The 15,292-nt window shown below is 45.8% G+C and overlaps 1 protein-coding gene across 11 annotated transcripts in view; it reads left to right on the forward strand.

The window, feature by feature from the left end:
• LOC136448241 (bone morphogenetic protein 3-like) overlaps positions 1-14,181 on the forward strand; it is a 32,407-nt gene extending 18,226 nt beyond the window's left edge. For 9 of the 11 annotated variants that reach the window (XM_066447540.1, XM_066447537.1, XM_066447541.1 and 6 more), the window contains exons 2-4: positions 262-641; positions 6,278-7,149; positions 12,366-14,181. In XM_066447540.1, the coding sequence (XP_066303637.1) occupies positions 335-641; positions 6,278-7,149; positions 12,366-12,557 (1,371 nt within the window). In that variant the 5' untranslated portion in view covers positions 262-334 and the 3' untranslated portion in view covers positions 12,558-14,181. Of the gene's footprint in view, position 1; positions 642-6,277; positions 7,150-12,365 lie in introns of those variants that run through there. The other 2 variants (XM_066447542.1, XM_066447534.1) reach the window with 2 other exon arrangements.
• Positions 14,182-15,292: the final 1,111 nt, after the last annotated feature.

Consider the following 15,292-nt stretch of genomic DNA (forward strand, 5'->3'; position numbering starts at 1 on the left):
TAGAGAAGTGGCGCAGGACGGAGAGGTCACCGCTGTGCCGAGTGACGGCAGGTTTAGGACGGCGCTACAGTTTGTTGCCCAGAAGAAGAAAAAAAAACTGGCAGGCCCACGGCTAAACCGTGACAGCATCGCGGCGGTACGGATAAAACTAACCAGACCAGTGGCGGCCGGTCGGCTGTGTATGGGATGTGTTACTTCTACCATAAACGTTCTGTGCCGTTGTGGTGATCACCAGTAAAGACGACGTTTGTTTTTCCACAGGTGAAAAACTGAACGGGGATCAGCAGCTTCTCGTTACAACGGACTTTCACGGACTAAAGCTACGCTTCCAACCATGGCCAGGGGACTTTACATCGCCGCAGTGCTGTTTCTACACGCAGCCGTGGCCATTCAGTACTGGGAAAACCCAACATTGGACTACGGGAGACACAGCCCGTTTGTGGGCGAGGATAAGTCCAGAATGTGGCCCAAGGAAATGCCCCATAACATGCAGGGGATGGACCTTTTCTCGGAAATCTACGATTCTCCGCCTCGCTTCATGTTAGAACTGTACGAGCGGACAACCAACGGGATCTTGGACGACGAGTCCGCCAAGTTCTATCTGAAGGGGAACACCGTCCGGAGTATGAACCCCAGCATACGTAAGTACAAAACGTGTTTTCTTCTCTTCCATTCCATAAACCTCGTGGTGTGTGTGGTGGCGGTGGGTGTTGCGAAACGTGTTCGCGTCGTAAGACACAGGAATGGCCGCTGTCAGGGCAATCACTGCGGACGAAAGGCAGGCATGGCTTGGACGTAAGCCGAATTACAGTAGGGAGAAAAAACAGTGCCGAGAAAAATTTACATCCTAGGCTTGGCATGGACACTCGGGAGAGAGAGAATGCTGTTCGCACTACCCCGTGAACAACTTACGACGCCTTCGCGAGGTCCTCCTTGTTTACCCTAGCCCTTATCCCAAAGTTTGATGTTGTTATTTGCGCCTTATTGCGAAATAGGCTTTACCACTGTGTCTACCTAGCGTAAACGTAGGATTGGCTTTGTTTTGCCAGCCCCTTTGTTTGCAGAGATTTGTAAAAGTCTCTTGCTGAGACGACCCTTGCTGTGTCTTTTTTTAATACACAGAATACGGGAACAGAACAGAGCTGGTCAAAAGGATCTTCTGGGCTCATCAACTCTGGTTACATTGGGCAGTTGTGCTTATCAGTCAACCCTAAACCCACACCGTTGTAAACGATAATTCGTCGTAAATGGGGAGAATGTAAACAAGAGCCGGATACGCCAGTTCTTTTTTTTCGGGGGGGGGGGGGGTCATAGTAGGGATTTTTCTACACCATGCAGTGCGTCATACATTTCCAAGTAGGGTGGAACGAAAAGGCTTTGACTTCAAAGAGCAGTAAATAAAAGGCAGGCGTTAGGGTAGGATGGACATTCCATTGGGCAGTTGTGAGGCAAGTGTTTTTCGGGTTAGGCGTCGGGGGAAGCTTCTGTTTCGTTAGTGTCTACGGAAGAACAAATTAGTGAGAGGCCTGTTGATAGTCACTGGCCTCAAGGCTAGGCTTTGCATCTTGAGAAGTACATGTACAACATAGAAGTATTACGTAATTTGAATACCGCTGATTTTTAAAATCCAACATAACGGAGGACGGGCGAATGAGCGTGCAGTGGTTCTTGGGACCATGCTTCAACTCGTGTAACAGGAAAGAGTAGAACTAGAACTCGTGATTTTGACTAGAATTTTTCAAAGGACAGGAAATTATGCAGTAAAATCTTGATTAACAGGAAATAAGAACTTTAGTGTATGATTCACTGTTGCCAGTTTGAGGAACTGCACCCCCCTCTATCTGAGTGATGACGTTAATACGCTTTTGTAACGTTTTTTTTATCGACACGTAGAAAAGCTTATAAGCGGATTGCACAAAACCCGATAAAGATTAATTCTAAGTGGTTTTGGAATGATGAATTCTTCGCTGCTCTTGTTTTGAGCACTCCTTCAAACAAGGGCGGGCTCAGAGGCGTGTCGAACCGATGTATAGGATGGAACGTAGCGATAAGAGGTTGTGTAATCTGTGTGCGGAGAGGACAAATATGTAGCCTCTATTAAACTCCATTTGCTTGCTAAAAATATAGTCAAATTTCGCCAAAAGGGGCGACTAAGTAGATGTAAGGATCTGTATGATTCTCAGTGTTTAAACTTTTTTAAGCCTGTTTTCGCCACATTTAATTTAGTACTTTTTTCTAGTGTAACTTTTTAACGGTTTTTGATTTGATTGATTGATTTGCCTGTAAAAAAAGGTACAGCCAGGGCTACCCCACTAGCCAAAGGCTATTACAAAGGGTGAGCCCTGGGAACAATATTCAAAATTTGATACAAACTTTGGGGGTTAGCCTCCTGATTGGGGTTTAAATAATACGCTAGAGAGGAGTTCGCCGGCCATAGAGTTACATAGGTATATCTATATGGCTGGCCAATGAGTCACCCAATTTGGCAGAATTCGACTAGTATTTTTTTCAGCAAAGGAAGCTGTTAGACAGATAGAGCTAGAGACTAACGTATATAAGCGTGGAATGATCCACGTACTGTAGATATATCGTTTCGACATGCCTTGTGCACGTAACGGTGCTTTCGTGCGTTCTGCATGTCCTTTTTTTAAAGTGATATGTTATTGTTATGTTTTAACCACACGCCATGCACCCGTTGAGATAACACACCACCAGCTTGCAACTTGCAAGACATCGTGACAAAACGAGTCGATACCTTACATCTGCTTGGAGGATCTGTTTGAGGTTCTTGGAAGCTTCGAAGATGCATGTTGAAAATCGGAGAGAAAACTTGGCATGTAGGGAACCATAGATTCACTCGCCCATTTTTCACTTGTCTTGGCATCAGCCACATCAAACTGTTACAAAGGGAATGAAACTAAACATACTTCCAACATTTTCCCGCATCTTTACCATCCTTCCTTCGGAATCCTTCCCAATTCTGGACCCCCTCCCCGGCAAAGAAAAAAAAGAAATGAAAAAAAATCTGTCATGACAGTGACTTGTTGCATTGGTGTAATGTTGTGGATGGATATCGTTAGTGCATGTAACCCCGAAGGGCCATAGTGATTTGATTAAGGCTTGTCAACAAGTCATTTGTTTCGAACGGAGACTCGCGATATTCCTATGTGTGGGATTTGTAACTGTTACTTTCATTCATTTTCAAGCGTTCACTTTGAAAATAACATTTGGTCATAATTTTATCCATTCATTCATTTGCCAATAAATTCATTCATTCGAATACTTATATGCATCATTCAATCCACCCATCCATAGATGAATACATGCATATATGTTTCATTCATTCATTTAACCCATCCATATACATATACATGTATCCTTCATTCGTTGATTCACTTATTCATTCATTCACAAACCCACCCACCCATCCATTCATATTCCGTATACTAAGTATACATTATTCCATCCATCCGTCCGTTGCCAATTTTGTAACAGTCCTGTTTAGTTACAAACGCGGACCTGAGAAAGAACGATAGTCATGGTACACGCCGGAAAATAGTTTAGTCAGCACTTTTTGTTTACTTCTACAAGAAGTTTTTGGCAAGTGAAAATATACGATTAACTGGTCACAGAGGAGAAAGACATCCAATCATTGTGTATGCAGCCACAAATCTAGTCCCCTTAGCAGACTGTGCGATTTTTGTGTGTGTGTGTGCCATAACAGTACTATTACACCGCGGTCTCTATTGCACTCGGTTCGTTGTTGCCTGCCTACGTAGAGACTGTTATAACGCTATCAAGGCTGACAATAACGAACAGAATGCACTAGAAACCGAGTGCAATAGGACCGATATACCATAAGGAAAAACAGACTTGTAGAGCCTGCTATCAAGGACATTATGCCCTTGCTGCTATCAAGCAGGCTATGGAGTATGGTACGTGCTTGTTACCTTCGACGAGAAGGTTATGTTTCTAATGTGATTAAGGTGTAGATATAAACACGTTCAGCAAAAACAAACAAACAAACAAACAAAAAAAAAAACAACACCAAACTGAAAGCATCTGATGTAGTTTAAGAAAGATAGCCGCTGATTCCATTCCCGTCCTTCACCTCCAGCGAGTGGTTAGTTTTATTTTATGGACCGCAAAAAAGCTGCGGGAAACCCCGGTGTTTTCCTTAGTGTTTTCAGAGTCCCACATTGTACCCATTTGACACTGAGTAACTTGGCAGTGACTGTCCTGACACCCCGCCCACTCAAACCGCTGTACGGTAGCATCATGTTGACTGAGGTGTACGAACTCACATATCAACGTCAACGCCAATGCGAACTACTGCATGACCAGAAAAAAACCTCCACGAACTTAACATCATTATTACAGACCATCCGTCCGTTGTGAATATGTAGAGTCGATGCCTTTGCCAGTTTGTTCGTTTGGTTTTACGGCAGTTTAGAAGAACCGTTTGTTATGGTGTCAGGGGGCCGCCTGCCCATAATCGCACAATCGCTCTCAACTCTTTGATCCCTACTAAGGAGTGCCCAAACATCTGCAGTAGTTTTGCTTCACTGATGAACACCCTTCCTGCAGACAGGTGCCGAGTGGCCTAGGGTCATACAAGCCGCTACTTCCCGAGTTAATCTTGTCACTCTGCTCAACCCTGATGATTTCTTCGCCACAGAAACTACGTGAAAAGTCTTCTCAGGTTTCCGTCCCTTCTCAGCAGGACTCCTTTGGAAAACCGTCTTCAGTTGCAGCGCCAGTGTTGCCGCTGTGGAAAGGATTCTGGAAGCCAGGCTACTCAGGCTAGCTCCTCGGTTCCTGGGCCACCATGCCCCCAAGGAAATTTACACTCAGTCCCAGTGAGCTAGACCCTGAATCAATCGCTCAAAACTCATCCCGGGGACTGTGGTAAGGTTTCCTGACGTGCATGTCAGACCTGGAACCGAGGAGCTGGTCTATGTAGGCCCTGGAAACAGCCAGGCTTCCAGGCTAGATTCTGCCCTACCCAACTCAAAAATAGTGCCCAGAGCTAGAGATACACTTGCGGTATTATCTATAGCCCGCACATTGTAGACATGTGAAAATATGATTTCAAGCGAACCCGAAGATGCCATGCTTGTCATGATGCGTCAAATTCCTCTACTCGGCGGCGTTCTCCGGACGGCATTTGTTCTGTCAATAAGGTCGTATTGATGGTACAAAAAGAGGAAGTTTGGATGTTTTCGGTCTCCTGTGCGGTCTCATCATCGGAACGCTAACCGCCACTTGTCCCTGTTATGACAAAAATTCCGCCAAGTTTTCTCAGCTTGCGGAAGTCCGTATTGCTGGTTCTTAGCGGAACAAAGACGGGGAGAGATACGTCCCACCTGATTGTTGTTGATTCTTAGATTCAAAACAGAAGACGAGCAAATTTCGTCCTGTCCTTGGGGCGATGGGTGGTATTCTGGATAAAGACACGTACACGTATCCTAGATTTAGATGCTTAAATCTAAGAACAAGGTCTCACAGACGAATCGACCGTAGATGTCTTCAAAAGTAGTTTGAAATAAACAAAACTGCTAAACCACAGCCCCATCTAATTACCGACATGAAAAATGGAGGTATAGTTTTTGGTGTGCCTGTCTGAGTGTGTGTGTCTCTGTGTGTTTCCAGATTCTGTAGTCAGCATAACCCAAGAACCTTTAGATGGATTTTTCGATTCCATTTGGTATCTGGGTAGATTTTGGGAAGACGAAGGTCAAGGTCGATTTTGGGCCCCCTGGTATGTGACCTCGGTACTGCAGTATAACTTCCAGTTTTGGTATCTTTTGTTTTGGACGAGCTATGGTCTTGATTTTTTTGGGTGGCAGATAGCGTGTGATGTAAGGAAGAAGTGGCGTAGATTTAGGGCCCCTAGCAGCTTGCTCTGGAACTGCAGCGGCGTTTTTGTCAAAATTCTGCTAACGTACAAAAGGGAAATACAGTTTATTTCGCCGACGTAAAGGTGTGTGTGTGTGTGTGTAATTGTGTGCACGTGTGTGTGTGTGTTTGTGACCTCTGTGAAGAGGGTGAAGTCTGCCATCTCTGATTGCCTTGTTAACGTTATGGGATGACGCAGATCTTCGCCCTCTCTCTGGTCTAGAAGCAACAAGCTTCTCCTCTAGAAGCTTCCGGCTGCGTGCGAGGGTCAAGGGCACAGATAATGTTGTGTAAACCAGCGGTGTGTCTGAGACAGCTGTGGCTCGGCTCAGAGATGTGTCGCTAACCGTTATCTTGTTTTGTTTTTACTACCGTGCAGGAAGACTGGGCAATGACGGTCAGATCATGTACCTGTTCAACTCGTCCTCCATCCCGCGGTCAGAGACCGTCATCTCGGCGGAGATTCGGTTCTTCCTGCCGCGAGCCCGTCTGCGGCAGTACGCGCGCACGCCGATCGAGGAGCCCGACTACTGGCAGGTGACGCTGTTGAGCATTCCCCCCGCCGGCGGCGGCGCGTCCGCGACAACCCAGACGAGAAACATCACCATGTTCAGTTACGGCTGGCAGGTGGAGGACGTGGGGCGGGCGATAAACTTGTCCCGGGAGCACCAGAGCCTCCTGGGGTTCATCATCACCTACCGGGGAGGCAGCGGCGTCCAACCGAGACTCAGACGCCCGCGGCACCCATCCTACCCCTTCCTGGTCGTCTTCGCCAACGATTCCAACACCGACATCACGGAAGATGACGGGACCAACATCCCGATGTCCAACTCGCGCTCCGACACCGCGCGGACGGACAACAGACGGGGCGGCGGAGGAGAGGTCGCCTCCCGGGGTCGCCGACCTCGCGCCATCTTCGATAACGAGATTCCTGAAGACGACGGGGAGGACACAGAGAGGTACGACAGACGGAGCATGATGAAGGCGCTCAAGCCGAGGTCGAAGCAGCGCCGTAAAAAGAACCGCAGGCGCAACAGGGGCAGGAAACGCAAGCTCATCCGCATCCCTGTCGGGAACAGCGGCGACAGAAGTACGGACGACGAGGACGACACGCAGGAGACACCTGTCGTGTGCTCCCGGCGACCCATGCGAGTGGACTTCGCCGACATCGGCTGGAGCGACTGGATCATTTCTCCCAAAGCGTTCGACGCCTACTACTGCGCCGGGACATGTGACTTCCCCATGTCGAAGGTATGTCGTAGTTTACATTACCACTGATGTAGTCGGTATGGTGCGGCGATCTAATCTCCAAGCAGATGTAAGGACCCGGCTAATTACAGTGTTTTGGCAACATACAGTACGTCTGTCTACTATTGCATCGAGGAGGAGGCGAATTGTTAAAGTTGCATACTAGAAAAGAGTAGCAAATGTTGTAAAAAAATACTGAGAATGAGGCGGATCATTACTACTACTTGGAGATTACGGCAACCCAATGTTTCTACTCCACATTGAAGACGAGGTTGATTAAAGAGATCGCTTATTTTTTTCTGATTGGTGCATGTTTTCCTCCAAGGATGAGGAGTGACCTTCCAAAACTGACATCTGCTTGGAGAGTAGTTGTTTCTCAGCCTTGTCCATCTTATTACACCTAGGGCTAAACCTCAGAAGTTAAAATGTTACAATGAATCTCATTAAAAGTGACACTACGACTTTGAACCCTGAGAAACTTGACCGTCAGAAAACGTCACAATATTTCACCCCCAACATCTGCTTGGAGATTGAGTTAAATCGCTTCTTGCCGTTTTATTTCCCCGTCCCCACTTCCCATTTGCTTCTTTACAGTTACAGACTCCAATCAGCATCTCTACCGACGGAAAAAAGTCGGCGATATTCTGCCAGATTACAATCTCAATTGTTACAGATAAAAGGTACCGTACAGTAATCTACTAGTGTGCACAGATTTGGCAAATTCTCGCCTCTCATTCTACGAATATTCATCGAGTTTCAAGGTTGAATGTTGACCATGTGGCTCGGTAGTTCTGCTCCAATGTCCCTCCGTTGACGGTAGATGGCTGGTAGTAATTTGTACAGCCTAGAGGCAGATAGTGGGAGTGAAACTTTACACAGCGAAACTTATAGTATACTACACCCTTGTACTCTGTCAGCTGCTTTAAGCTTCTGTCAAGATAAAGTCACACCAACTCATTTTTTTTACTTCCCGAATTTGCTGCTACCTTTCTTTTTCTCATTTAAAAGACCATACATAACATACAGATTGTGTAACCACCCCAAAATGCTCATATTTTGGCACCAAGTTGAAGAAAGTCCTCGTTTTCTTAGTTGCCAAGTTTCAATTTTTCCTTGCATCAATGCATCAAAGGTTGCCAGTAAGCAAGCACCCAAAATCACTTATAAAGGTTTATCATTATTGTGTTTCATGCAATACTAGAAATGAGTACTAAATATTGCAAAAACAGACGCAGAACACAGAGATTGAGTCGGATCCTTACATCTGCTTGGAGATCATCTTGTCACGTGACATGTGATTGATGTGCGTGTGACCCCAGTATCGCTCACTAGTTTATAGATAGGTCAAAGATCACCCTAGTGGACAAACATGTGATTCAGCTTTTCAACATTTCCGTCACTTCGCCTCAACATCAGCCAACCGTGGAGGTATACCAAAACATACATCATGTAAACTGATCCATACTCTGTACCCAAGGTTGTCACAAAAGATATTACGAAGACTTTGGATACTGTATCTTGCACCCAAGTATAGATGCACCTAAAATATACTTTTATACGTGCACTTTTTTGCATCTAAGGGTTTTACCTTTACAATATCTTGATAAAACTGCTCGTTTTTTTCCAAGACCTATCGTAGAGTAAAACTACATTGTCTCCAACAGTTGGGGCATCCGCACTATAGATAGCTTTGAATAACGCATTGAGCTAGACGACGTGTAAAGGTTAGATGTGGCAGGTCGTTCGATCATACTAGTCACCAGCCGCAGCCGCGTACATACAAAGCTGGTGCGTTATGCCAAATGGCGGTTATACCGACTGAACCAAGCAGATACAGAAGTTGGTGCGTTACCCTAAAGGGCGACTATACCGACTGCACAATACTGATACAGAAGCTGGTGTGTTACCCCGAAGGGCGATTATATCGGCTACGGCAGATGGACAGATAGGCTTCCCTTTATTCGTGAGTGTATATGATAATCTCCAAGCAGATGTAGGGTGAGTCTAAACCGTTACGTTTTCCTTTTCTGAGACAAGCTACCTCCCCAAGGAGATATTAGAAGCTATGGAAATGCGAGGAGGTAAATGGGAAATGTAACGATTTAGTCTCACAACATCTGCTTGGAGATTACATATATGATATAGCGGAGGATTAGAAAGCCAAATTTTGGCGCCATGGCAACATCCACCAGACCACACGGCGGTGTCACGTCCATGTCCCCTCAGTATGTGTTGTAAGATTTAGTCTCCCAACATCTGCTTGGTGATTACATATATGATACAACAAAGGTTTAGAAAGCCAAGTTTTGTCGCCATGGCAACATCCACCCAACCACACGGCGGTGTCACGTCCAGGTCCCCTCAGTATGTGTTGTAAGACAACAAACCTCTCGCGGTGTTGGAGCTCTTCCATCTTCACCGCTACACCTGCGTCCACAAGGAAGGAGTATTTACGTTGGCTCGTCCGCGGACCGCCATCCCGAACAGATGTCGCCATTCCTTTCTTTTCAAAACACATGCCGGATAACGGAAGCCTCAATTCTAAACCTAATCCCGATTGCGTCAAAAAGGTCATGAAGGGTCAACAACATGGAGGATTAGTAGTATATTACCCCTCCACCTGCTGACTTTTTTTGTAACGAATAAGAATGTTGCCCATGAATGGGTCCGCAGCAGGGAGAAGGTTAAACGAAGGTTGTCGCAATATCGGGAGGTATGCAGATAAAACTGTACTTCAGGTTTGGACGGTTACACAGCTGACAGAGTGTGTATATTTGTGCTGGACATTCCGAACTTTTTTTGGCACGTTTAAGGAGTGGTCATGACTGTCGTCGCACGATGCTTGCTGTTGTCGTAATTAGATTTAAAACCGACCGTCGACAACTTTTTCTGTCGCTGTACGGTCACAATTTCGTCGTAGGCTGTCGCACGATTTTCATTTTCTAGCACAACTGGATTTATACGACACATATGCACGACACATATGCACGACATTCCCAAGAATGTTTTCCATAATTCGTACGAAGATCGTGCGACCAATGTGATCGGTCCCTAAGATGATAGTCGACTTTTCTACGACGCAACCACGACCGTCTCAAGAATGCAACAAATTCGCAGTCACAAACCTGCCGTACGACGAATGTTATTGGACCCTCAAAAGTCTGATTCAGTGCGTAAGAGTGGTCCTCACTAATCTCCAAGCAGATGTTGGGGGGTGAAAGCTCGTACTGTTCTCTGACAGTCATACCTCTCTGACAACCTCTCATTCTAACACCTGCGGACAATCGGCAGAGTCAAAAGCTATCAACAACCAACTGTCACCTAATCAAACTGTTTGCCGTCAGAAAACATTACGATTTTTCACCCCAACGTCTGCTTGGAGATTAGTCCTCAATCCAGCACTGTCTGACATACAATGTGGAGCCTATAAAGCATCCATAATCTCCAAGCAGATGTTTGGGGACATTAAATCGTTACGTTTTTCCAAACTGCCCGTTTCTATGACAAACCGCCTCCCTATGGAAACGTAACGTTTTAGCTCCCCCGACATCTGCTTGGAGATGACAGTATACACTTGTCTGTGTTCCATACGGTCTTTATTACCCCCATGCTCCCTTCAGACCGCGGCCCACCTTTATATACCCAACAGGTGAAGGCCAAGCAGACCAAGTCTTAAGCTCAGAACCAATATTTGCATCCCTCTTCAAATCCTGTCCATGCAGTGCAGGGCATTGTGATGCATTTTTCTCTTCGCGGAGAACGCAAATAACATTAAAATGCCTTCCTTTTTGGACCAATCTAAGTTGACGGGAGCTGTCTTCCGGACGTCTGCGTCTGTGCGTGTAATAGATGGGGGGGGGAGTGAGTGCAGGAACACTCCCTTTACACTAGAGACTGCCACCGCCGAGCGATCGACCAAAGACTTGACAGATCGCTTAACGTAGCCTGGATGCCAGACCCCCAATCTCTAAAATATCTATCGTGTGGGGTAGATAGATATTTTAGAGGCTGGGGGCCTGGCATTCAGGCTACGCTCAACGAATTTCAAAGATAAAGAACGATTTTTTCAAACATTTTATTGGTCTGTTTTGTTGTCTTTTAAACCATATTTTTACATGTTGCATGATATTTCATAGGACACACAAATTTAGTTTTGGTCTATGAATGGACGCTCAGCGATCGTCGTCTAGTGTCAAGGAGGGCTAAGTACCGGGGGGACGCTCTTACAAGCTAGCGGCTATATCATTCCTCCTCTAGAACCACAAACACAGACAAGTGTTTTCTCCAAACAGCCAGGGTCTGAGCTAACACATTAGTAGCCGACCTGCCGCCGTACCTCAGCCCCGCTTCCTGCACAGGGATGAGCCGGTTGGAAGGACACGTCCCTTTTTTACGGGGGGCTGCCATGTGGCGCCCCCCTGGGCGGAGCCTGAGGGGGGTACACTCTGCAGGTGCAAGAGGTGTGTGTTCTAGGGGGGGGGGGGCCGTTTACCAACGCAGGTGTAAGCCCTCAGGACAGAGCTGTTTAACCTCTGACAGGAGAGCGGTGTGAATCTTGTGACAGAAGAAACGTTCATCATAGAAAGTGACAAACGTAAACACGATGGGTACTGGAGCTTGAAGCAAAGGGGTGCACCTGAGAATGCGAGTCTGTATGCGGCCCATTGTGCTCAAACTGGCCATCAACAACTGGCCGTGGGGTCTGGGACACACACGTACGGCTCAGTCCCATACTTAAAGATCCCTACACCGAAATGACTTGTCACTGCTGGTATTTCTTAAAGACCCCCGTGACAAAACGCGATGAACTTTAAGTACAATCCTGTATCCTGTATCCTTATTGATTGCACACATAAATCAAGGAACCTGTACTGTTGTAAGACAGACGATTTAGAGGCCATATTTGCGTAAACATCTGAGTCCTTTCCGACAGACATGCACCAAATGTCGGATTTGTAGATGGTGTAAATCGCGTGGCAGAGGTTACTCGGGTCCGCCGTCCCTTTCCTTCAGTCTGCACAGCATCAAACGGCATTCCACTCCGCACTCTGACTCGCTTGTATATCATTCCACATGTAATAACGTGCTGATAACTTACCATGTGTTTCCAGGTAAGGGTAAGACTGCTTTATTTATGACTTCCTGCATGAGCTGTGTAAATTTCCGATGATTAGCGTGGGTCTGACATGTGCGTGTGTTCCTGTTGTTGTACCCTACAGGTGATGAAGCCTTCCAACCACGCCACCATACAGAGCATCATGCGGACCGTTGGCATCACGTCCGGCGTTCCGTCGCCATGCTGCGTCCCCGACAAGCTGTCCTCACTCAGTATCCTCTACTTCGACGAGAACAGAAACGTGGTCTTGAAGGTCTACCCCAACATGTCTGTGGAGAGCTGTGCATGTCGTTGAAAAACCGAACTCTTTAATGTCTTTGGTAATGATGATAATAATAAAAAAAGTTGTAGCCCCTTGCGGAGAAAGAAACCTTGATGTCCAAACCGCAAGGAATTGTGCCGTGTGGATAGCATTTTATCGCCCATACTGTAAATTAGAAGTACGTGTAAATGTATATGATGGTTGGATTGGGATATGATAGTTACTAATAGTATATCCGCGCGCAACAATGTGCGCTATCACTAGCATGTGTTTTCATGGACGAGTCTTTGGTGTTGACTGGCTAAGAGGATACTTTCTAACTAAAGTTTAAACCTGTAAATACTACCTTTCTCCGAAAACCCTCACCTGATCTAAGTTGTTCGATTGTTTTTAGTGTTTTAAAGTCTGTGTACAACACACGGAATAATGAGCGAATGTAAGCACTTACGTATATGTGAGGGAAGATTATATTTGCACTATTTATTTTTGTCACACATGTATCTAGTCGATATATCGAGGTTGCTGGAGAACGATTTATTAATAATAGGAAGTAGTAAAACAAAACGTTTTCACACAAAAATACCACTTTGTTGATTAAATAGTTTTGGAAGTACTATACGTTGTACCCGAAGAAACCGCCTTACTTCTACTTGAAACTTACTCATTTCTATGGACATTTCCTTGTTGGCTATTCTTATACATTATTGCCACAAAATATCCACTTCTGTTGACTTCCAGTAGAAATTAACAGTCAAAAGCTATGTCTTTATTTGTTCGAGCATGACATGTATGGTGATTATTACAGTTCCCAGGAGCGATGGCACAACCCTTCAGACTAATTCGTTGATCTATGCCCGTCTTGCATGGTAGTAACAATTGCAAATTACTTCACACGTTGAAAACAGTCTGTTTTGGATTATTCTATTGGCGGCATGTTACCTTATCTTCCAGAACTTACTGAGCCCGCGCACTTAGATAACACCCTGTCCCTCTCCACTGAGAAGGCGACCGTTGTGCGACCACATATCTCATTTCATAGCTATAAAAATATGTTTGTAAGTTTTGTTGTGTTTCAAATCATACCTTTACATCATAGATCATATCCAATTCAAAACGTCATAGATTATGCGAATCTATAACTTCGGTCGCTCAATGTTCCCCATCCAGTGGAAGGGGGGGGGGGCGTCTAGACTCGTAAAAGTTTCACTCACCAAGACATCTATTTATATATACATACCTCTATGTGAGAATGGATTGTTCCTATTCCGTATCTTTTCCTTCCCTTTGTGAGGTATTACTTGAAGAAATGAGTTTGTGTTCCGCAGATATCTGGTATATATATATTTATTGCTAACAGCTGTAACGTTTACGTGTGTGATAGGTGTGGTCTCTATCTATCCATGGCCACGCTCCCTACGTAAACCTACACTAAGATGTCTCCCCAGCGATAGCGGTGTTCTTACCCCTCAATAAGACTAGATTTGTATGTTGCTACTGCCGTGGGTGATAGTGCGGTGGGTAGATGTGATTTGGCAGGTCTCCAGCCATGTGGTTTTCAAGTTGAGTACGTGTAAGTGAATTGCCCAATTGCTAACTCTACCGCATGATGGATGCGTCTTGTATAAACTAGAGGCAAAAACAAGACTGTCTTGTATCACATCGTGTCAGCCGTGTCGTTATTAGCTAAGAGGCCAGCTGGCTTCAATCCTTACGCCACTTTACTATAATTAGAAGACTTCGCAGACTTTGGGGTTCGCGAGCCGAGAACTTAAGAGCGGCCAGAATCCCACGATGACGACAGGAAACAACAAGAGGGATCGTCTGAAGTAGAGTCGGACGACAACTTGACACGGGGAAGATAGACGGTACTAGAAGGACGCACGGGCGGTGTAATATAAGGACTGGGTTGGGAACCTGTCTAACCCTGGCCCGTCTGTCCGCTCGCTTTCTCCCGATGCGTCCCGCCAGGTTCTTCATCTTCCCCTAATCTCTTTGCGATGGACCGAGTCGCTCAAAGTCAGAAGTCGACGAAGCGCAGGCCTCCTCGTGACAGGTGTTGCGGGGAAAACAACGGATATACTTAATCCCGCGATTCGGTCCGTTACCATAGCAACCATGTGATTGACATTCTGTTGGGACGAACCTGTCCAGCCATCATTGGTTTCGAGTCCATATAGGATTATCTTTCGTCCTCCCGATAAAAGATATGGTCGAAACTAAAAGGACTATTGGGCGAAGGTTTGCTGAAGTCCCGTAGCCTGGGTGCCATCCGTTGCCAAGGCTCCTATACTCGTTCCTTAAAAAACAATCTTTAGGGAGTGAGTATTGCAGCCCCGGTACTTCATCGGATGGCGCCCAGGCTAGGAGTCCCAGGCATGAATGATAAAGTGAACGTTACAATTCCATGGGGACACGAGAAAGACAAACGCACAAGCTTTCAACTACAATACACACTACATAAGATTAAAACTACACAAAACAAGCATTTCTGCTGCAGTACCAAAGAAAGCCGCTAGGAGGGAGGGGGGGGGTTAATCGAACTCGTTCTTGGTTCTGCCGACAACTTTCGACACACTAAAATATCATACAGACCCATCAACAACTTCTCGACTAATGCTGTCGAAGAACAGAACAACCCCATTAGTACAATGTAACTTATATTACTAGTCTTCCTGGCCTCCTTATACAACTCACTCCTGCCAATGCCAATGTCAAGGAGTTATTCATACATTTTTCTCATGCCGTGGTAGTCCTCGCCGGGAAGAACA

The sequence above is a fragment of the Branchiostoma lanceolatum genome, chromosome 14 (assembly GCF_035083965.1).
Source record: "Branchiostoma lanceolatum isolate klBraLanc5 chromosome 14, klBraLanc5.hap2, whole genome shotgun sequence".
NCBI classification, from domain to species: domain Eukaryota; kingdom Metazoa; phylum Chordata; class Leptocardii; order Amphioxiformes; family Branchiostomatidae; genus Branchiostoma; species Branchiostoma lanceolatum.